Genomic DNA, 24,472 nt, shown 5'->3' on the forward strand with positions numbered 1-24,472 from the left:
CACTAACATTTCCTTCTCACTGGACACAGTGTGTAACAGACGTCTCTCAGTGATACACCTCTGAAGATGCCAGCCACAGATGCAGGCGAAACGTTAGGAACAAAATCCACCAGACCACGGCCACACAGCCCGGAAAACCCGCCAGAACCGGTTCTTCGATGGCTTGCTTTCTTGAGAGAAGTATTTCAGATCAGAACAGACTGCCCCTGCTTTCAGAGAATTACAGGTGCTTTCCAAGGGAAGGAAATGCCCCACCTCAGAAAAGCGGCCTTTCAGGACCGATCGACCCCCCCACACCCTTGCACATTATTCTCTCTCTCTCTCTCTCTCTCCCCCCCCCCCCCCCCCTCCGCTTCTGTGGCCGTGAGCACAACTTTTCTCTTTCTTTCCAAACGGCACCAGGCGAAGATCGCGCCGGACGCTTCTGGGCGTGCTATTTTTAAAAGCTGCTCTTGCTTTCTGCGCCTGCCCTCCTCCTTGGTTTCTTGGTCCCAGTCCAAAAGTGTCTGTGTGTGTGCATGGGCCGCGGGGGGGGGGGGGGGGGCGAGCCCCCCATAAAAGGGGCCTGGAAAAGGGGCCGGGCTCTGGGAGTTTATTTTAGGAGCAGCCTTGGGGATCCGATGGCCTTGTTAGGGCAGAGTTGACCTTTCTGCCGGAGGCGGTGGAGGGAAGAGGGCAGGGGGGGCTGCAGGCGAGAGCCGCAGAAGCGTGGAGCTGATGGGACGCTAAAGAAGGGCGGCACAGCCGGGGGGCCTCCGGGAGCAGCCTGGGAGGGCGCGCGGGAGAAGGCAGGAGGGGTGGGGGCTTCAAGACCCACAGCTCTTCCTTGCACCCCCTCCTAGGCTCTGAAAGGGGCCGGCTGCCATCCCGTCCAGTGGGGCCCTGCAAGGAGGCTGCAGGGATGTGCAACCGGGTCCCCAGCAGTTGAGCATCCCCCCCCCCCTTTGCCCGGGGCATGGTTTGGCGGAAGGGATGTGGGCTCGAGTGGCTTGCAGCTGAGAGGGACCTTCTTCGCCCGCGTCTCCAGCCTGCCCCCAAAAGCCAGTTCGGAGTCTTGCCCATGCCTCCTCATCCAACAGGTTAGCCTCACTCTGCAGGTCGCCCTCGCTCTGCATCCCTGCAGGCAGCACCCTTGCCTTTTCTTACCTCCTCTTGTGAGGACGCAGCACTTTGTTCTGGAGCCAGCTTGGAGAGCCCCCTCGACGATGCCAGTAGCCACACATTCTGCTTTTGCCTAATGGCAAGGCCACCTGGCTAGAATAGAAAGGAACGGGCCCCAAAAAGAGAGAAGAGTGGACATTTGTGACTGGCTGGTACCATGAGTGGCGGCAGGTTTGACTTCGATGATGGAGGGGCGTACTGTGGGGGCTGGGAAGGGGGCAAGGCCCACGGGCACGGCATCTGCACCGGTCCCAAGGGTCAGGGCGAATACTCCGGCTCTTGGAACTACGGCTTTGAAGTGGTGGGCGTCTACACGTGGCCCAGTGGCAACACCTACGAAGGATACTGGTCTCAGGGCAAGAGGCACGGCTTGGGGATCGAGACCAAAGGACGCTGGCTTTACAAAGGCGAGTGGACCCACGGCTTTAAGGGAAGGTATGGGATACGGCAGAACGTCAGCAGCGGAGCCAAGTATGAAGGCACCTGGAATAACGGGCTTCAGGATGGTTATGGCACCGAGACCTATGCTGATGGAGGTAAGGAGGCACAGAGTGCCCGGTTCTTTCTGGGTGGGGGACAGGACATCAAGGAATGTGTGATGTGAGCTAGAAGCTGTGGCTCAGCCAATGGAAAAGGATTCAGTTCTGGTCCCTGAACCTGTTGCTGGACAGGTGAAATGAAGATTCTGCAGTAGAAAGTTCTAGTCTTTCCAGAAAAACACACTTTATATAAAGTTGCGGTCCGATGCACACATGGATACACGTTGTCTGTATCCATGCACAAGTCCCTAGGTGATGCTTCAGCTTCATGTGCATATATGGTTGCACTGAGATATCACAGAATTAACCATCTAGGACACAGATGTACATATTTAAGACCATCATGCACTCTAATTCTAGTGCTACTCCTGACATGTAAATGCTGACAGCACCATTGCAGAGATCATACACCCCTGCTATGCAGATTGCAACGGTGCAGTCATGCCATGGTGGGTGTGGAAAGTCCCATCAAGTTGAGTTGACTTATGGCAACCCTGTAGGGTTTTCAAGGAAAGAGACATTCAGAAGTGACTTGGTATTGGCTGCCTCTGCATATCTTCCTTGGTGGTCTCCCATCCAAATGTTAACCTCGGCTGACCTAGCTTCGCTTCTGAGATCTAACAAGATCCATCTAACTCCGGGCAACCTGCCATAATATGCTTCAAATCTGGCTGGTTGAGTGAATATCCAACTCACAATGGGTAATCTAGCCAGAGGTGAGCATACTGTTTCTGCGTAAGGCAGGGCTGATAGATGGTGCTGTTCAGTTGGAACTGATGTACTGCCTTCTGCACATATGCACACAAAACTCAAGTACAAAAAAAAATTGAAACAGAGCTTCTCGGGCTTCTAAGTTGCTTTTTGGGGTTTTGTCTGCAACCGTCTGGATTTTCCACTGGTTTAGATGCATCCCTGCTCAGAAATCACAGCCGTTAGTAACTTGCAGTTTTATTTTTTGAAAGCCCCAAGAAAACTTCTCATGTGCTCAGTTGCCCTTTCTAACCTGGTGCAAGGTTATTGATACAGAATTGGTAATGGTCAGGGTTGGTTAGCAGTGGATGTATTTTTAGTCACTCAAAAGTAGGCCGTGACTTAGGCACACAAGTATTAGCACGTCAGAATGCTTCACGCAATAAATAATCCTCTCTAGAGCTCTGTGGGCTACCATATTCACTCAAGATCTCTGTCCAGCCCATTCTAATTGATAGGGACAGCTTAGCAAAATGTTGAATGAACGTGCTTTAGAAAAGGGTGGTGAAATTAGAGAGCGGGGAAGGAGCCCAGTTGGGACGAATGGTCAACCACCAGTGAAGACTGGGGAAAATGTTCTCCAGCAGGTGACAAGGTGTTCTCATAAATAGTGATTTTTCTTTGCAGTTTCATCTGAGATTGAAGGACCTGTTTGATATCATGTGTGTGAGGCCCCCTGAGTTATCCAGTGCATTGTACTCAATAAACCTTTTGGTACAATAGTCCTGCATAGATCGCCTGTCTCCAACAAGTAGCTCATTCACTGGCTGCAGCATAGTAGCCAGGTAGAGAGTTTGAAAGTGATCCATCCAGATCCAAGACAAACCCTTGGCTGGCTCTGACCAGTGGCTGTGCAGAACCAGCCACTGGTCATACATCACTTGGGGTGACAAAAGTACTCTCAATTAGTCCTGGGCAAATTACATATAGCAGTGGTGGCGAACCTATGGCACAGGTGCCAGAGGTGGCACTCAGAGCCCTCTCTGTGGGCACACGTGCACAGAGTTCGTCATGTGCTAATAGTGTAATTATTTCAGGGAGATTATTAGCATTAAACCTAAGACCTAGTTTTGAGGAAGCAGTGTAGGTAATCCTGTTAAGCGCTGTTAAACCCTACTGATTTTCATGGGAAGAACGAAAGCGTGATCCTTTACCTGGAAGTAAGCTTGGTTGCTGGGGTTTGCTTCTGAGATATATAAACCCTCCTAGGGTCGTGATTCACCTGTTTGAAGCATTGCACAGTTGCTTCAAAGCAAAGCCACCAACTATTACCAAGCTTACTCCCGAGTAATGCGCACCTTGGAGCCAACCGTTTTTTCTATACTAAAACTTCAGTATTCAGGTTAAATTGCCATGTTGGCACTTTGCGATAAATAAGCGGGTTTGCGGTTGCAGTTTGGGCACTCGGTCTCGAAAAGGTTCACCATCACTGACATATAGGGATTTCAGTCACAGAATCGCATAGTTACAGCATCATATCCTATAGATTAAGGAATTCTGTACTGTCATGTACTCCAACTGGCCTGCTAAGAGAACTCTCCTGATCTTTCTCCTATGGAACAGGTTGTGGTCAAGGTTACTTAGAAACCACGCCTAAGCGAAAAGGATCACAACTTTTTCTCCTGTTTCCAGATGTGTGAGGTGGCTCACTTTAAACCATTCAAGGCAGAGATGTATTGTATATACTTATGAATGCATTAATAAACAGCAGACTTGCTCTGCAGCTGGGATGGGGGATGGGGGGACGGGGTTGAGAGAGAAGGCAGTTCCATCCGCAAAAGTGGTTTTGACACATGAAGTACATTAGTTTGTCACTGAAATGGTTTGTGAAGCACCAGCTACTGCACACATCTGATAATACTTCACTGGTTGAATCCAGTTATTAAGATGTTCATAGTTACATGCTACTGCTTTACTTACATCTTGAGGCATAGTGGGAAATAGTAAATAGACTCTGGCCTACAGCTTTTATTACCAATTGTTTGATGAACGTGCCAACAACAAGCGAAGGCCACTTGTCATTCAGGTTGCACAAATGTTCTAGCACAGTGGTTCTCAACCTTCCTAGTGCTGCAACAATTTAATACAGTTCCTCATGTTGTGGTGCCCCCCAACCCTAACATTTATCCTTTTTACAAATGGAGAACACTGATACAGAGAATCTTAGGCGACCCCTGTGAAAGGGTCATTTGACCCCCAAAGGGGTCGTGACCCACAGGTTGAGAACCGCTATTCTAGCAGATGTACTGTTCCCTGTGGCAATATTATATTCTAACTTGGATCTTCCAGTACTGATGGGATTTGAATTTGTTTATTTTTGCAAGCTGTTTTGGCTCTGGTGTGCTGCAATAAAGTAATAGGAACCCTGGCAAATTTGATTCTTAGAGGGTTAGAGTTTTCTTTGTAGTGGCAAATGGCCATTTGGATTGCATTTCATCTTGTCTCATTTTTGCATGGTACATTTATTAAAGTTTTCCAATGTATCAATACAACTGCCTAATTAAATTCTTAATCAAGCAATGGCTGGGTGATTTGTTGAGAAAAATATTGATCAGATGATTGCGCTAAACAGGTCTCCTCTATTATAGAACATAGGAGCAGTTGTGCTGGATCAGGTCAGTTTCTTGTTTCATACAGTGATCACCCAAATATTCCCTGGAACGCCTGCAAATAAGGCACAGAATTAAAAGCCCTCCTTAGATGTTGCCTCCTCCCCCCCCCATCAGTTTACTGCCCCAGATATGGAGGTTCCATCTAGTCATTGTAGTCAATAGCTAGTGATGGATCTGCCCTTTATGAATTTGTCTAAATGCCCCACCGTGCTTTGGTGTGGGTATTATAAAACAAATCTTCATTCCTTGTGGCTTGCAGTAGTTCAGTCTGTTAAATGAAAGCATCCTAACTCTACTCCTGCTTCCCGGTTACATAGCGCCATGGACAAGCTGTTGTGTTGCCCAACAGCCATTTTGAATTTGCTTTTCATGGGCAGAGTAGGTCTTTTTCATCTCCCTTTGTTATCGGAACTGTAAATGTATACACCAGACAATATTGTGTAACACTCAGAATAACATGGTTTGAATAGAGGGAAATCTGGAGCAAACTTGAGTTGTCCTAAGTTGCATTGTCTTTAAAACCAGCATTGAGCTCCATAGTGGGGTTTACTGTCTTTGCTTGTGAAGAGGAACAAGTGAACCAGATTGGCAATTTGGCCTTTTGTTAATCAGTGAAGTGGCACAGAAATCTTTCTGTAATGGCAAACTTCCCTACAACTTTTTCAATTTGCTTAATCTTGTTGATTCAGATGTTTCGTATCATATATCACACTATAGCCAAGCACTCAGTTCCTCTGACTGAACAGCATCTATGTTTTTGGAAGAGGAGGCTATGATTTATGCTAATCCTGCTCCTCCACTGCAGTTCCTCTCTTTGCTCCAATATTGTTCTTATGGGAGGGGGGTCTGGTGACTCTCAGAAAGAAAACTTTGGAGGCTGTATAGGCTGCTGCAAGAGGGCAAAGTTGGAAACTCCTCCTCTGTGAAATCTGTGGTTGGGAGCCACTGAACACTTACAGTACAGTATATTAGGGTTTATTTTATTATATACTGTGTAGGTTATTTTCTTATGAGATGTGTCTGCAAAAAGGGATACCCTTCCCCTTTTTTACATCTGTCTTCCATTTAGAGGATCTTATTTTTCTTTCTCCCCTCCCTCCTTCAAGTGTTGTGTTCTGTATTGGTCTCTGAGAGATTTCTCTAGAATAATTAATACTCTTGGGAATTTCCTAATGATGAAGTGATTCATTAAGTTGACAGTTAAGTGTTTCAGCCTCGGAGATCTCTGTTGATATTTTTGATTTCCTTCTCATGGGAATGTGGTTTTTTCATTTAGAGGAAAGCAATTCTAGTACATAGGAATAATTATCTGCCTGATGATATGCACATTTGAGAAGTACATTTCAGCAATATATATTTTAATGACTAGCAAAAAATAGATACTGCTCAGGGCTGTCCTAACGCATGGGAATATTAGGGAGTTGCCTGGGGGCCCCATGAGCATAGGGGCCCCATGCTAATCTATATATGTGATGACTTGCTGTCAATAAATAAATATGATACTATACTAAAATATAAATATTTGTCATTGGAAGATGCATATTTAGCATGCGTTTTACTAAAGATAATGAACAGTACTAAGGTTAATCTTTAACATAACAAGTGGACATTGGCAGTCACCTCTAATTTAGTATCATGGTCATCTCTGCAACCACGCGTGCATGTACGTGTACGTATCTCATGCACTGCTTTGCCCAGGGGCCTATAATGCTGTTAAGATGGCCCTAATACTGTTACATATTATGGTTGAAATAGCTTTCCCATCTAGTGGGAATTTCACTATATTATATCTCAGACTTGCAGTACAATCACAAACAGAGTTATACCCTTCTAAATCCACTGAGGTCTGTGAGCTTAGAAGAGTGTAACTTTTTAATATTGCACTGACAGTGTATGAATGTATTTTAGTAGATTTGTCAGCTGTGGCTTGGGAATTTCCTGGAGATTTGGTGGCAGCATTTGGGGAGGGTGGAATTTGTGACAATCAGCAGGGCTGGGATGACACAGAATCTACCCTCTGAAGCTATCATTTTGTTCCAGGGGAACTGATGACTGAACACTGGAAACCAGTTGTAATTTCAGTACTCCAGTACTGGAGTCTGGCAACCCTAGTTCAGTGATGGCGAACCTTTTCAAGACCAAGTGCCCAAACTGCAACCCAAAACCCACTTATTTATCGCAAAGTGGTCCACCCACTCTTAAAAAGACCATCGTTAGATCCGGGTGATCTGGCCAATTACCGCCCCGTTTCGAATCTTTCGTTTCTGGGGAAGGTAATTGAGAGAGTGGTGTTGGAGCAGCTTCAAGGTTTTCTGGATGACGCGCTCGGCTTTTCGACCCCTTCCAGTCGATCCGGCTTCCGTGCTGGGCATGGGGCTGAGAACTGTTCTCGTCGCTGTCACAGATACGCTTACGTTAATACAGCATGACCCGAGGTAGTTGGTTACAGCTGCACAAGGTATTGCTTGATCTTACAGCAGCGTTCGATGTGGTGCGATCACGACCTTTTGACCCACCGAACCTGGCTGTCTCTGGAGTCGCGGGGGCACTGTCCTTCAATGATAAGTATGCGATACCGTTTCTCGGGGGGTCCGGACTCAGCCAAAGTGAGATTATTATTAGGGATCAGGCCTCCCGGAAGTGCACCCGCTGTTCATTCTGCGGTGTACCCCAGGGGCATTGCTATCCCAGCTATTATTTAATATCTATATGCCCTTGACCCCTTGCTCCAGCTGCAAATTACGGAGTTTTGGGCTAGCACTTGTCATCGAGTATGAGGATGACGCGCAGCTCATTCTGTTGATGGATGGAGAGGAGCAGTCACACTTCCCTCTTGGCTCTACAGGCATTGTGCTGGAAGGCGGTTGCTGGTTGGTTGCGACAGAGCAAGTTAAAACTGAATCCTATCGAAGGCGGAGATCCTTTGGCTTGGCCAGCGAGTAAAGGATTTTTCCAGCCGCCCGGTGTGGGAGGAGATCACATTAGGCGCCGACCCCCCTCCGTTCGCAACCTGGGGAGTCCACCTGGATTACGTCTCTTTCAGTGGAGAACCCGGTGGCCCATATAACCCGGGTTGCTTTTTTCCACCTTCGTCAGGCCAGGCGGTTGGCTCCCATTCCTCCCAAAGCGGACCCCTAGCCACAGTGGTCCATGCAGCGGTCACCTCCAGAGCTGGACTAGTATTGCTAACTTCACAAGCTCTCGCGAGGCAGCTTCCCTTGCGTCTACAGTTCGGAGAGACTAAGAAACTGAGGGTCCAACATGCGGTACGGCACGGTTTGCTTACAAGGCAGCGCCATTTACAGGGAACACATCCAATACGCTTTGTGCTGCGCCAGCTGCATTGGCTCCCCAGTAGAGTTCGAATCATTTTCAAAGGTGTTGGATGCTTTTGACCTTTAAGGCCTTACGTGAGCTTGGGACCCTCATTACCTGCATGAGGACTGCGCATCACCCCATATGTCCCTACGGCCCTCTCCGGCTCGGCTGAGGCCAATCTTTTGGTGGTCCCTGGCCCCTCAATGATGCGACTGGCATCCACACGGGCCAGGGCGCTTCTGACTCTGGCCCCGGCCTCTGGTGGAACACTCTTCCACCAGCCATCCGAGACCCCTCTTAAGGGACAGCAGGGGAGTTCCGCCCAGGGCCTGTAAAATGGAACTGTTCATGAGGGCCTTTGGAGAGGACCAAAGGCCGCTGAAGGTGCCTTTTAGCTCTTAACACCTGGAGTCCTTCCTGTCTAATGGGACTCCACCATTCCCACTCCCCTCTTAGGGGAGGATTTAAAATTAGGGTATTTGGACGCCTCTTATTTTTCTACTGCTGTTTTTAAAGGTTTTAACCATATTTATTTGTACTGAGATTCATGTTGTACACCGCCCAGAGCCCCTTGGGATGGGGCGGTATAAAAGTTTAATTAATAAATAAATAAATAAATAAATAAATAAATAAATAAATAAATAAATAAAAGTGCCAACATGGCAATTTAACCTGAATACTGAGGTTTTAGTATAGAAAAAACGGTTGGCTCCAAGGCGCGCATTTCTCAAGAGTAAGCTTGGTGGTAGTCAGTGGCTTTGCTTTGAAGCAACTGTGCAACGCTTCGAACGGGTGAATCACGACCCTAGGAGGGTTTACTCAGAAGCAAACCCCATTACCAGTAACCGAGCTTACTCTCAGGTAAAGGATCATGCTTTTGTTCTTCCCATGAAAATCAGTAGGGTTTAACAGCGCTTAACAGGGTTACCTACACTGCTTCCCCAAAACTAGGTCTTAGGTTTAATGCTAATTATCTCCCTGAAATAATTACACTATTATCACATGACAAACTCTGTGCACACGTGCCCACAGAGAGGGCTCTGAGTGCCACCTCTGGCACCCGTGCCATAGGTTCGCCACTGCTGCCCTAGTTTTTAAACATTTTAAAACTGTTTACCTAAACCAGACCAGAATTTGATAGTAACAAAGCTAGCAATTGTGCCGTGTTAATAACAGCCACACAGGCACACTCAGAAGTCCCATAGATTTTATTTGCTTACAGTGTTGGAATTTGCTATACTGCCTTATTTAACTGATACATCAGTATTTTAAATGGAATTATACTTCATATCTAGTCTAAAGAGCTAAATTAAAAATCCCAAAGAACATTCACGTGATTAAAATTCCCCCATTCGTCTATCCAGTTTTTACAATATAACTGGTCACTAAAAGACAGTCCAAATAAGATTCAGATAGAGCAATCCTGACCTGGTCTAATCATAATCCTGCTTTGGAATATTAAGGCTTGCTCCCATGAAAGTGGTTTTAAGATTACACTTGGACTTATTCTTTGGAGGAGAAGAGTTCTGTGTAGTCTGAAAGATTTTATACTTTTCCTATCAATTAAAACTGATTTAATGAAAGCATACCATCTTGTCCTTACTCTCACTTAGAAACTATTCGCTCACTTTTAAATGGTTTCTCAAAGGCCCCTTCCGCACATGCAGAATAATCCGCTTTTAATCCGCTTTCAATGCTCTTTGTAGCTGTGCGGAATAGCAAAATCTCCTTGCAAACCATTGTGAAACTGGATTGAAAACACATTATTCTGTGCGTGCAGAAGGGTATTGGCCTGGATGTAAGTTTCCCCCCCTCTAGTTTTTATAACTCTTTTTCCAAAGGCCATTATTATGTATGTGAAGTGCTTTGAACAATCAAAAGTAATGTTTAAATGCTAAGTTTAAGATGTCGACAACTATTAACAGTTTTGCACAAAGAGACAGTTCAGCGGGAAAGGACATTACATTGCACTCCTGGAGAAAGTTTCAGTTGGAGAATTCCTGCTTCTCTTCTGCTCTTAAAGGTTAGCAATTCTTGCTGGATGTCCTGTAGAAATAATCTCTGCTATGCAGGGCAACATTGTGTGTAATGCTCAGAAGTGAGAAATGCTTTCTTTCATGGGGCTTACTCCCAGGTAAATATGAAAAGGACTGCAGCCATCGTCGAGGTTTATAATGCTCTGCCATGCTGGGGTTAAGGCCGGAGAAGAAATGAGTTGTCTTTTGCTGCTCTTTCATTTTCATTTAGCTTCTTTGAATGTCTGTCCTTCCCTAGCCCTGTGCAATGGTTGAGTCATCAAATGATGGGGGAAGGGGGAGCGCAGAGTGGCTGATTTATTCCTGTGCCTTTAAGCAGAAACCAGCCAGTAAAGTTTTCCACAGAATGGAGATGGAGCATTATTATCACCTCCCAAACTCTGCAGAGAATGACACAAAACTAGAAGCTAAGAAAAAAAATGAATGGCTCGTCTTCTGCCTGCATTGGGTGCTGCTGAATGGGATAACTCTGGGGCAGGTAGGGTTGCCAACTTCCAGGTATAGCCTGGATATCTCCTGGAATTGCAACTGAACATAAGAACATAAGAACTAGCCTGCTGGATCAGACCAGAGTCCATCTAGTCCAGCATTCTGCTACTCGCAGTGGCCCACCAGGTGCCTTTGCAGGATGCAGGATGTGAAAGCAATGGCCTGCTGCTGCTGCTGCTCCTGAGCACCTGGTCTGCTAAGGCATTTGCAATCTGAGATCAAGGAGGATCAAGATTGGTAGCCATAGATTGACTTCTCCATAAATCTGTCCAAGCCCTTTTTAAAGCTATCCAGGTTAGTGGCCATCACCACCTCCTGTGGCAGCATATTCCAAACACCAATCACACGTTGCGTGAAGAAGTGTTTCCTTTTATTAGTCCTAATTCTTCCCCCCAGCATTTTCAATGAATGCCCCCTGGTTCTAGTATTGTGAGAAAGAGAGAAAAAATTCTCTCTGTCAACATTTTCTACCCCATGCATAATTTTATAACTTCAATCATATCCCCCCTCAGACGTCTCCTCTCCAAACTAAAGAGTCCCAAACGCTGCACCTCTCCTCATAAGGAAGGTGCTCCAGTCCTTCAATCATCCTTGTTGCCCTTCTCTGCACTTTTTTTTTACTTCCAGCCTTCAAACAGCCTTCAAACAACTGACTTCCAGCCTTCCAACAGCATTTCCCCTACAACAAAGGTTTTGGTTTGGAGGGTAGACTAGATGGCATTATACTATAGTAAGTTCCTTCTGTTCTTCAAACCTTACCCTAGCTGGGACCTCTCCCCCTCCAATTTTAGGAATTTCCCAACCAGAGGTTGGCTACTCTACATTCAAGGTCCTTTTCAGGCATTCAGTTTTGGTGCACCATATGTAATGAAGGCAACTTCTATTCACAGTTGTCCCGATACGTCTGCGGACACCATTTTGTGTGAGTAGGGCAATGTGTACAGCTTTAGTATGGGCAAAGGTCTACCCTCCAAGACCCAGTGTTCTGTTTTCATGCACCAAAGTTGTATTATGGAAAAATATGCTACTCTATTCACATAAAACATTGCCATATTTGCACAAAAAGGTGACTCTGCAAATTGTAATTCTGAACTAGGCCCTAGAGCGTAGATCAAAATATCCATACAATGGGTCTGGGAACAAATTTGTCTCTGTAAACAATAGGGAAGTCCCAGTCCTGGAGAAGGATGTGTAAACTAAAAGGACACATTTGGGGAGGTATACTGTAATGGTTTAAATGGGCAGTTTGTAGGAACAAGTCACTTTGGCATGACCCAGGACCAAAGGGATGATTTTGATCCTGGACCAAGAAAATTGCCTGTGTGACTCGTGACCCCTTAAGTCTAGGGTTATTAGCTCTGCATTTGGAAATAACTGGAGATTTTGGTGGCAGAACATGGTGAGGGCAGGGTTTGGCGAGGGCAGGGACTTTGGCATGGAGTAACGGCGTAGAGTATACCCTCGACAGTAGCCATTTGCTCCAGGTGAATTGGACTTGGTCTTCCACAGATCAATTGCAATAGCTGGAGATTTCCAAGTGCCACTTGGATGATGGCATCCTTACCCCCTTAACTTACTATTTTATTTAGAAAATGTGTATGCCACCTGTCCAAAAACCTGCTTGGGGCAGCTTGTGAAATCAAAATCATGAAAACATTTTTTTTTTAAAAAACTGTATAAAATTATCAGTGATAAACAAGTCACAAGATTCACTATCTTTGAAGGTATCCTCTGTAGCTGTTAATGAGGAAGGTCTTTTTTCTTCCATGCTTGCTCATTCTAGGCTTGTTTTATAAGTTAAAGCACTATTGAGAGCTAGTGGGAATTAAAATATAAAGAGCTGGTTTATTCCAGTGTTCCATTTAGCTCATCCCAGCCCACCAACTGCTCTCCAGGATCACAGGCAAAGGTCTTTCTCAGAAGGGCAGCCCGGGAGCCTCCATCTGCCTGGGATTAAGCCCAGGGCCTACTATGTACAAAATCTGTCTTCTCCCACAGAGTGGTGGCCTTTCCCAGTACACGCGAACTCCTCCCTGAGCTTATTTCACTCAAAATGATCATTCTCTGGATGGGGTTTGTGTGTCCTCTGGGGAAGCTACTGAGGAAGAAGGCTATAAAAATACCCCATGTGCAACTGGCGGTTTGCCTATGAGAAAGCAAATCCTGAGGGGAGTGAATGCTTTCATGCTGGTAATAAATATTTGTGTTTCTCTAGCATAGTTTATCCCAGGATACCCTTGCTGTGTGGAGATGGGGTGGGGAGAGTGGTGGCTTGCTAATTTGAGGACAGGACTTCATGGTATTGAGTGATGGAGTAGGTTTTGCTGCGTTGGTGGTTTGCCAGTTACTGAGGTAACCGTATCAACAGAAGGAGGACAACGAAACAGGGCAGAAAAACTGGCTTGAGCGAAATTAATGTTCTGAAGTAATTGATGGAAAGGAACCAGGCTCCTTCTGGGGAGGATTGGCCACAACAAGAAGGCTTTTGTTACACTTCACATCTTGCTGCTTTGAGAAAACACAATAGTCTTTCTTTCCAGCCACCCTCCTCATAGAAAACGCATCATTCTTCTTCTTGTGATCCAAGTAGGAATCATCTCAGTGAAGTCCAGTCTCAGCATGTCTGCTGGAAGAGATCCAGGGATATGGTTCCATTTTTACAGGTGTGGAAACAGATGAGAGGGAAGAAATTAAATGATTTGCAGACCCTGCAAATTCTTCCTTAGGCTGTATCCATTCCCAGTAAGAGCTGAAGCATTAAAGTACATGATGGGTGGGAGGACAGAAGGCCAAGTGTGCTGTTTTGCAGAAGGAGCTTATAAGCATTTCAGAGCAGGGAAGAGATAGTTCAGTACCTGCATTATACAGGCTTGGTTCATTTCCCTTCTGCTGTCTCAAATGAAATGAAGTCAAATTACAAGGCTTTTTGTATTTATCTTTACAATGAATTTCTCCATAAACTTGAAGAAGTCTCTGAACTGGGCTGGCTCTTAAGAGGAATTAGGCAAGGAGACTTTCCAGAGTGTGTATAGGAGGACTGTTTTTTAAAAACCCTGTCAAGTTCACTGTTATTGCAGATAATGATCTGTTGAGATGAAAACTAAGAAAACCTCTATGCAAAGTCTAGAGAAGCGCCTTACACTGCACAACTATCAAATAATTTTAATTGCAAGAGAGAAAATAAGAAAAGAGTCACAATATGGCAAACAGAGAAGGGAAAGAGGTACAGGTGCCAATTCTGGGTTGAGAAGATTCCTGGAGATTTTGGCGGGGTGGAGCCTAGGAAAGGTGGTATTTGGAGAGGGAAGGGACCTTAGCTGGGTATAATGCCATCGAGTCCACCCTCCAAAGCAACCATTTTCTCCAGAGGAAGTGATCTCTGTAGCCTGGAGATGTTATAATTCCAGAAGATCTTCAGGCTCCACTTCGAGGTGGCCAATTCTAAAAAGAATGGGCTGCTATCTGTAGTCACCTTATGCAGTATCCATCTAGGAATTATGATACTGCATGGAAGCACATTCCTCTCAACTTGCAAAATATCCAAATCCACTGTCTAGGGTGGGAGGAGAAGTAGATTTTTCCACGTGCAACATTTGAGTGCTAAGAAAATGAGAGATGCTTGTAAAAGAAGCTCAATGAAGATGTATGGCTTGTGGTCTGTGAAACAATTGCATGTTTGTTATTCATTCACACAGAGAAGGTTTATGTAGAAAGTCTCTTCATTTACAAAAAGCTTCTATGTTATTTTAAAAGTTACTATGATATAGTGGTTGAACTAGGGGCTGGGAGACCTAGGTTCAAATCCCCAGTCTGCCAGGGGATCACTATACACTCTTACCCTAACCTACCTCACAGAGTACTTGCAAGGATTAAGTAAAGATGGGGAGAATAATGTCTCTCTGTATGGTGTGTGCTTCACCAAGTTCCTGATTCTACTGCTCACTGATACCTTTGTTCTTTATGCTGTCTCTTTTTGTGGGCACTGAAATAATTGGCTATAAATCTAAAAATAAAGTGAGTTGTATTTTAAACTCCCTCTCCCTCTTTATAGATAACCTGAGAGAGTTTTGTCCTCTGATAATGAAACTAATTTACACAAACAGTGCTTTTATTACAAACCGTGATAAGGCTTGACGAAGGCTTTTTCACAGTTGTAAAGTAACCAACTAACAAGAGCTTTGTAAAACAAATTTTAGGGCTAATATGAAAGTTCACAGCTGAATTTTTCTGTTATGAAATAGGCTGTTTGGAAAGGGGATGGAGAAAGGTTTCATGAAATCCTTCTCCGCATGTTTCATTGCTTGACCTTTTCATCATGCTTTCCAACTGCTGAGCACTATTTGTTTCTGCTTTTTCTTCAACAAAAAAAGATTTCATACAGGAAGTATTCCCCTTGCTCTTAGTTTCAGTCTGATGCCATTCTGAATCTAAAAAAGCTGTATGTAGCATCATGGTGAGGCTAAAATAGAGTGGGACCAGTGCTTTGTCTCCTCCATTTGTCTTTTTTTTTGTTAAAGAAAGCGGGAAGAAAATAGTCCCATTTTCAGTAAGTGGGGTTAATTATCAGTAAGTGAGGTGGTACTTTTTGCAGTTCTTGCCCCCATCAGGAAAAAGGGAAGTCGTAAACAGAAAAATTCTAGTTCAACCCTGATAGGTTCTTCTTTAAACTTAATAGTTCAGGTCCACCATATTTAACATCCAGGGGCTAGAGGAGGGACCCCCAACCTCTTTGACCCCGGGGTACCTTTGGAATTCTGACACAGGGTGGTGGGTGCAATTGCGAATTGGCTGCTAGGAGAGGTGGAGCAAACCACAAAATGGTTGCTGCAGGAGGCGAAGCTAACTACACAATGTCCGGGAATTAGGTTATACATAATTCTAATAGTAAACCTGCAAGATTTCAGGCAAGTGCTGTTTAACATATTGCCTTTTAAAACAAACATAGTTTAGAAATATGTTTTGCATACTCAGCTTTCCTTCATTTACACAGTGAAGATCCTTGTGTTATGGTGGCAGTTGTTGCCAAAGCAGTTTAAAAAATCTACACAGCTAGATGTCCACCGCCTAATCAGAAGTCTTGCTAAGCAAAAGACCCACTATCCCCTCTCACTTTCTAAAAACACTTGGTAGGGACCAGGAAAAGTATCGAAGAATACCACAATGCCCACGGCACCATGTTGGGGACCCGTGGTGGGCCAATGGATCCTTGGAGTCATTTTTCCAAATACCATATTGGTCATAGTCAGCTGAAACTGGAAAGTAGGTGATTATTATTAATGGAAAAATTGTGAATATATTTGCTGCCTGAAAAACTATTCTTTCATATACATTGTCTGATAAATATTATGGATTAACTTAGTCCTCATTTTCGTTTCTAGGCACCTACCAAGGACAGTTCACCAATGGTATGCGCCACGGCTACGGTGTCCGACAGAGTGTGCCTTATGGCATGGCAGCTGTAGTCCGCAACCCTCTAAGGACCTCCCTTACTTCCCTACGTAGTGAGCACAGTAACGGCACCTTGCTGCAACATGATTCCCCCTCAGCTAACCTGGAGAACCTTCCCATGACACCTACGATCACGCGGGGCGGTTTTGCTCTCAGCTTGTATGGAGATGCAGATGCTGGAAAGCTGAAGAAGGGAGGGCTCTTCAGAAGGAGCTCCCTTTTTGGGAAGTTGAAGAAATCAGAGTCAAAGACTTCCTTGTCCAGCCAAAGAAGCCGGCTCAGTTTTCTGAAGAGTGAGAGCGGGGTAAGTTCTGGTAGCGATGTTGCCTCCACAGCTAGCTTGGGAGAAGGTGCAGAGGGAGAGGATTTCCCACCTTTTGATGCCGATATTGATGCCACCACGACGGAGTCCTATATGGGCGAGTGGAAGAATGACAAACGCTCTGGGTTTGGTGTGAGTGAGAGGTCGAGTGGCCTGAAGTATGAGGGAGAATGGCTGGATAATGTACGGCATGGATATGGTTGCACCACGTTGCCTGATGGCAAGAAGGAAGAAGGGAAGTACCGAATGAACGTCCTGATCAAAGGCATGAAGAAGCGGGTGATACCTCTGAAAAGTGCCAAGATAAGACAGAAAGTGGACCGGAGCATAGAAGGAGCTCAGAGGGCCTCAACCATTGCCAGGCAGAAATCTGAGATTGCAGCTTCTAGGTAAGAGCTCAAAGCAGTGGCCTCAACTAAGCCAGTACGGAAAGTATTCAGAGTTTCATTTTAAATTATAAATTGGTATTTGCAACTGATGATCAGATTCTAGAAGTGTATATGCATATATCTGTGTTAGATGGACTGTGTCAGACAAACAAACAAAACTGTGTCATACAAATACATTCCTGTATATTAAATAATGCAGTATTTGGTGCTAAGGATTATTATTCACCCATGTAGGCATATATCCTTGTGTTTGAACATACCTTCAGGACTCAGTGATGGATGGAGAACTTCTGGAAGATAATGAAGAATTCTTATGACCGAGTTCTTATGCTATCCCTCTTTATTAATGTGATGGGGCACAGTTTCAAGAAGTGGTGATTAAGTTGCCGTGGCTTTGGGAAGATTAATATTGGACAATGTATGGCACTGTCTTGTACCAAACCATTCTCCAAGTTTTGTTGCCTGTGACTAGTAAAAGCTTTGTGAGGTCTTGAATTGAAGTATCACCTGAGAACCTGTAAACCTCATGGTTTATAAAGGCAAAGTGTGCTCTCTACCTTTAAAGCATGGCTTCTTCCATTATTTTGTGACAGAGGCATTGTTAAAATCGTACTATCTGTAATGATCTATAAAATTAATGAGTAGATTGGAAAATAAACTGGAATAAACTAGGGCAATGTAAAAGACTTTATTAGGAGTGTTCAGATAGAATGAAATGTGCTTGTGTTAGATTGCCTATTGAAATGTAGCAGATATCCAACCTGAAGGGAAGGTACAGTGAACGCAAAGGACATCACGTGTGTAAATGGCCTCAGTCTTGCTCAGTCCACCTCATTAGCAAATCATGATCCCTCATGGCTTCTGTTCATGCAGACCTCATGATGCCAAGCATTTGCTCAAAAGCAATCCTTCCTATCTTTTTAACCAACGAAAAAGAAGATTGGGTGCAACTCATTATTTTTAAAAATAAAAATTTCCTAATTCTCTTCAGAACAGGTTGACCACAGCCATTTTGTGAATTTAGGGTTACCATGTACTTGCTGGGAAGAGGAGATCTCTCCTCCTCAGTAGACCTTGCATGCCAATACTCCAATACTGCCAATACTCCAGTGTTTGGTAAGAAGTGTGTGTGTGTGTGTGTGTATATATATATATATATATTACCCGAAACTGATGTCACACTGTCATATATATATATAACATCAGTTTCGGGTAATGCAATCAGTGGCGTTGGGGTAAAATGGTGCCTGGGGCAAAATGGAGCCCCCCATGGGCCTCTGCTCCCCACCCCCTGCGGTGTCCCACCCCCCGCGCCCCTTTGCCCACTTACCTTAGTTTAGCGGGCTGCAAAGAACAGCCTGGCTGGGCGAGGCCAGCTGGTTGGCTTCTGCCAGGCTGGGTAGGGCGAGGGGGGAAGGGGAAGGAGTGTGGGGGGTGATTTTCCAACCCCCATGTGACCTCAATGGCGTGCGCCCGGGGCACGGCCCCCCCGACCCATGGTAGGTACGCAACTGCATTCAATCCACTTGTACAATTGTTTGAAAGTGGATTTTGCTGTTCCACACAGTAAAGTCCAGCTTCAAAGTGCATTGAAAGTGGATTGAAAGTGCATTATTCTGCATGAGCAGAAGAGGCCTAAGTGTTGTGTCCGTGAGCTTTGAAAATGCGTTGAAAATGCTGGGGGGAAGAATTAGGACTAATAAAAGGAAACACTTCTTCACACAACGTGTGATTGGTGTTTGGAATATGCTGCCACAGGAGGTGGTGATGGCCACTAACCTGGATAGCTTTAAAAGGGGCTTGGACAGATTTATGGAGAAGTCGATTGATGGCTACCAATCTTGATCCTCTTTGATCTGAGACTGCAAATGCCTTAACAGACCAGGTGATGGGGAGCAGCAGCAGCAGCAGAAGGCCATTGCTTTCACATCCTGCATGTGAGCTCCCAATGGCACCTGGTGGGCCACTGCGAGTAGCAGAGAGCTGGACTAGATGGACTGTGGTCTGATCCAGCTGGCTTGTTCTTATGTTCTTATTTATATTCTTTTGAATTACTGGCTTTTGCATGAACTTACCCTTACCCTTTCAATTGATACTTGCTTGTCTTGAATACTTTACTGCAATAAAATCAGACACATTTTGGCTGAGAGACAGAATTTGGCTGTGCTTTTAGACTGACAGCCTCAATTACATACACAAACTGATTTTCTTCATGAAGACATATTTACAGTGCTTAAGGCTGTCTGGTCCACTCTTCATCTTCACATCATTCCTGAAACTGGCAGTGGCATAGATGTGTCTGGATTAATTTTGTTTGCGTGGAACATTCCAGCTACTTCTATATTCTCCAATTTATTTAAAAATTATTTCATTAAAAACATATTTGAACATATTTATTGGCTTTTTAAAATATAGCTGTTTTAATTATTTCCCCCCAGCTTGGTCACAGTTTCAGGAAATTTTTATTTCCTAATGATAATTAGGAATTCCTGACTTTTACTAGTTTTTAAATACGAGAACCCTGTTTGATGCAAACTTTAAGCAGAGGCGTAGCTGCAAGGGGACAGGGGGCGATGCACCGAGCATGTGCCCCTGTGGGGATGTGGTGAGGGTGTTCTGGGGCGGGACAGGGGTGGAGGATTCACCGGTGCACCGGGTGCTTTCCCCCCTTGCTATGCCTCTGACTTTAAGAGCTAGGAAAAACTTCTGCCTGTGCAAGTGGTATATGTAGGTAGAAACCAAAACATAGGGAGGGAGAGCAAGAGCAGTCATACTGGCCCCATCCCCTCCTACACATATCCAGCCAGGAAACCTATGCCTTATCCCCTGCCTATGCACAGATAGCCAGGTATCCTCTATTTTCTGAACTCTCCCCTTGCCAACAGCCACAGTGCCCCCTTGTTTTGCTGTTACAGTTTTGGTGGTTCCACCTAACATAGTAGGAGAATGCACTATACTTGTATCACATTGCCTTATTCACAAAAAATGGCAATGTTGCTATTGAGAAAGTTGCACACAGTGTGCTGCCCCCACATGTGAGGCAGGAGAACCAAATTAGTAGTGACTGAAAAGGGCTACTACAGAAGCATGGCTGCGCAGGAGTACGCCTGCACCCCTGTGGCCCCGTCTCCTCCCCCCGGTCTCCCCCTTACCTTTTCCACCTTTCTGCCGGCTGAAAACAGGCCAGGCTGGTGGGGTGGGGCCAGGCCTGGAGGGGCGAGGGGGTTGGGGAGTGATTTTTGTTCCCCCAGGTACACATCTGGTGCAATGCGCCCCCGCCCTCTTTTAGCTCTGCCACTGGGCTACTAGGTCCAAATAAAGCTGCTTTATACCAGGTCAGCCTGTTGGTTCATATGATTCAATAATGTCTGTTTTGACAAACAGGGAAAGGCCTTCCCAATACCTGCCTGTCTTCCTGATATTCTTTAAGTGGAAATGCTAAGGATTGAACCAGGGACCTTCTGGGTGCATGGCTTTCCCATAGAGCCGTAGCTCATCTCATGCATCCAACCTAGAGTCCAAAAATCAATAACAAACATTGATATGAATTGGTGCTTTGCAAAACCCCTCCCATGTCTGTGTGCTTCTCCCATTCCTATTGGTAGGGTTTGTTCAGGAAAGTCTAATGTGTTGCAACCTTTGTTAATCTGATTGACTACACAGTCTTCTAGTAGTGATTCATTTGTCTCTGCAAAGATGTTAATTGGAGACTAGCAGATGTTTGAGGTAACAGACCTTGTCATAAAAGACCTGGGGTAATTTTACACTCATGCTTTTGTATCAGCAGAACTAACCAATATTAATGGGGAGGCATAAATAGGGAATTAGTTTGTTGATGGATGGCCTGTTTTTATGGCAGTGTTTGTTCTCAGCCATAGCTTCATGAGTTTCAAATAAAGATGTATTGCGTTGTTGCAAACAACAAACTTGCATTTAAATTGCCGCTTTGTTTGGTTAAGTACACAAAAGAGGGAACCAGAGTTCCATTTTGATGTATATTGTGAGAAGAAAACACTGATTTTTTAAATCTGCATCTGCTATTCGCAACCAGTGTGATGTATATCTACACACACAAACTGTTTTTCTCCATGAAGATGTATTTACAGTGCTTAAGGCTGTCTGGTCCACTTTTCATCTTCACATTTCCTGATACTGCCAGGAATGTGGGAAGCCCAGGTGTGAATCCCCACTCTCCCGTGGAAGTTTGTCGAGTGATCTTGGGCCAGTCGCACACAGTCAGCCCAACCTACCTTACAGTGTTGTGAGGATAAAATGCAGGAAAGGAGAACAATGCAAGGTGTTCTGGTTCCCTGTTGGGGAGAAGGATGGGGTGTAAATAACATAAATAAAAAACTAAACAAACATATTTGGCTTTATACCAATTACCTCTAAAGTGTGTAGCTTTGACCCTATTTTAGAAAGAAAAACTTTTTTACGTGTACAAATAACTGAACTGTCTTTGCTCCCAGTTCAACTAGACAATATATATGACATGTCACATGTGACATCAGAGAATAAAAGTTCCCAAGCACTTTGGGGCCCACTTCGGCTCAAGAATATGGTCCAAAAGGAGAGACTTCTGCTTTCCCTTCTATGCTGTTTCCTGAGCGACAATGGGTGCTGAGAGGGTTTCTTGATTTGCTGTATATCCCAGATGAGCATCTTTCTATCTGTCATGACTGCCTTCTAAAGACCTCCATTGAAATTTGGCCACTGCAGTTCAGGGAGAATGAGAAGCAGTGCTCACTGATTATTCAAGGTAGGGGAATTCTGATACTCCAGTATTTTAAGCCCAGGCATTCTTTCTTTCTTTTTTCCCTACTCATCTAAGGAGCTATGTCCATGGATGTCTCCTTTTCTCCATCCCACAGCAATCCTAGAAGATAGATTCAGCTAAGAGCAAGTGACAGGCCCATTGAGCTTCATGGTGGAGTAAAAATTTGAACCTCAGTCTCCCAGCTGTAGCCAGAGCCCGTCACTGGGATGTACCAAGTCACGTCCAGAATAACAAAGGATGCTGGCTGCCTTTTGCCCTTTCTTCCACACCACGCTCAAAAACCTGCCCGCAAAGCACAGCAAGATTATAAATGAAGGCGCCTGAGCTGTTGAACTGCTCCAAGAATACCGGCCAGTTTACAAAAGGCTCTTTTTATTATACACTAGTCACACCAAACCAAAGGGGGAAATTTTGCGGTCGTTTACTTCAGGGATTGGAATGTCCCCCCACCCCCCTCAGGAACGGCATCCCTTCCCTAGTGCTGCTTGGTGATAATTTCCTATTAAGGAAACTTTGGAGCAAAGGAACTCTTTTCTTCTCCTTGAATATTGCACAGCTGCTCGGAGATACTGGAAGGAGGGTCTTAAAACCTCAGCGTTAGATAAATGGGCCCTTTCTCGTAAGTCTTACGTTGATTTGGTCTGGAATTAGCGAGCATCTAAGGCATCTTGCCCTGTTAACGTACCCAAATACTCAGTTTAGCTTAAGGATTTATCAACTCTCTTTCAAAGACGAATGAAATGAGGGAGCAAACTGCCCAGCGGACTGAATGATAAAATATTTAGTGTTCATGCAATTAAGTGATGTTGTAAAACTTCCTTTCCCCCATCTTCAGTTGAAGGGTTTATGAACAGAAGATGTTGAGCAGCTCCCAGCTCCTGCCCCCCTCGAGTTTCTTAAAATCAGATAAAGACTGACTCAGGCCAGTTTTAATGAAATTCTAGACAGGAGGCTCTACAATGGATAAAGCTCTGGTTAACATCTTCATCAGTGTTAACATCCTGAAAAAATGGGACATCTAACCAAGCCTCCAACTGCTGATATGAGCCCAAGAGAGAAATTAATATTCCTAATCAACCAGTAACAATCCATGAAACAACATTGAATCAGCAAGTGAGAATGTCATTTCACGCTGGTCCTTAATCTTCTCGGGAGATATAACACCGTGGCATTTCAGATAAGAGGCCTGTCCCTTTTTTCTTCCCTTCGACCCCTCAGAGGATAACAATGGTGCTTTTTCTCTTGGTCTCTGGTTCTGTTGCTAAGTGATTTGGGAATCCTTATTTGTTGCTCTTTAACTTGCAACTGGCTTCTGCTGTTAAGTGTTTGTTTTTTGTTTTTGTCAAAGGCTCAAAATAAGTTGTGCACACAAGGAGCTGGATCCAAGAGATCTCCATTCTAGTGGTGAAACTTTAGTTTGCCGCAAGAAGCCGTCCCCTGATGCAAGAGAACCTCTTGCATTAGGGGAAGGCTGCTTTGCCCCAGGGGAAAACACCACCCTTGGCAAGAGATCCTTGAGATCCAGACTAAAGATTCTTCCTTTAAAAACTGGATACCATAAATACTTTGAAAAAATATCCCTTTGAAATCCATTCAGTTAATGAATGTGACTGAAAGCCATGAGCACAGTTGCTCTCTGTTCTTGCTGCTGATGTTTGGATTAGTAAGAAGCGTTAACATGAAATGTCCGAATTTCTGAAGTGCAGTGTTGTTGGTAATTTGTGAATGGGGAGGTAAAAGGGCATGGCAAAGTGCTGATGGGGATTTGCCCAGTGATGACTCTGGGCTAGATCCAGGCTTATTTTTTTTGCTCAATTTCACCCAATTCTCCACCTTTCTACAATCCCTGTCCAATCTGGGTTTTGTCCATGGAGATTCTGACCCCTTCTGCACATGCAGAATAACGCACATTCAATCCACTTTCACAATTGTTTGAAAGTGGATTTTGCTATTCCGCACATTAAAATCCAGCTTCAAAGTGCATTGAAAGTGGATTGAAAGTGCATTATTCTGCAAGTGCGGAAGGAACCTCTGTGATCTCCAGTAAATTTATTTATTTATTTATTTTCTTTGATTTCATAGGCCGCCTCATCCCTGAAGGGCTCTAGGCGGCTCACACAACCCCAACAATCACGTAAGTCCAATTAATCCAATAAATACGTAAACCGTCTAAAAACAATGAATAAATTAAAATCTAAATGCAGCAATAACTCCATCACAGCAATAGAGCTCATGATTGGAGGCACCCAATCTAAAAGGCCGGGAGGGGCTGGCAGTGCCAAAAGATGAAACCAGCTGGCGCTGCTAGAAATGGCTGATATGGCGGGCATTATGAGGGGGCAGCCGGTCCGTGGCCAGACTCATCAAAAGCCCGGTGAAACAGCTCAGTCTTACAGGTCCTGCGGAACTCACCAAGGTCCCGCAGAGCCCAGACTGCTGGAGGAAGAGTGTTCCACCAGGCAGGGGCTAGGGCCTTTACGAGTAGAGGCCAGCCGCATTGTGGAAGGGCCAGGGACCTCCAGCAGCTCTGCCGTCGCAGAATGCAACAGCCTATTCTGGACATATGGGGTGATACCGTCACGCAGGTATGAGGGCCCCAAGCCGCAAAGGGCCTTAAAGCACCTTGAAGAC

The 24,472-nt window shown here is 44.9% G+C and overlaps 1 protein-coding gene across 2 annotated transcripts in view; it reads left to right on the forward strand.

The window, feature by feature from the left end:
* Positions 1 to 703: 703 nt before the first annotated feature.
* JPH2 (junctophilin 2) overlaps positions 704 to 24,472 on the forward strand; it is an 87,890-nt gene continuing 64,121 nt past the window's right edge. For both annotated transcript variants that reach the window (XR_007244639.1, XM_048498282.1), the window contains exons 1-2: positions 704 to 1,697; positions 16,284 to 17,064. Coding sequence is in view for 1 of the 2 variants with exons in the window: in XM_048498282.1 (XP_048354239.1) it covers positions 1,319 to 1,697; positions 16,284 to 17,064 (1,160 nt within the window). In the remaining variant the exon portion in view is untranslated. The remainder of the gene's footprint in view (positions 1,698 to 16,283; positions 17,065 to 24,472) is intronic.

This window comes from Sphaerodactylus townsendi, linkage group LG05 (genome assembly GCF_021028975.2).
Source record: "Sphaerodactylus townsendi isolate TG3544 linkage group LG05, MPM_Stown_v2.3, whole genome shotgun sequence".
Taxonomy (NCBI): Eukaryota; Metazoa; Chordata; class Lepidosauria; order Squamata; family Sphaerodactylidae; genus Sphaerodactylus; species Sphaerodactylus townsendi.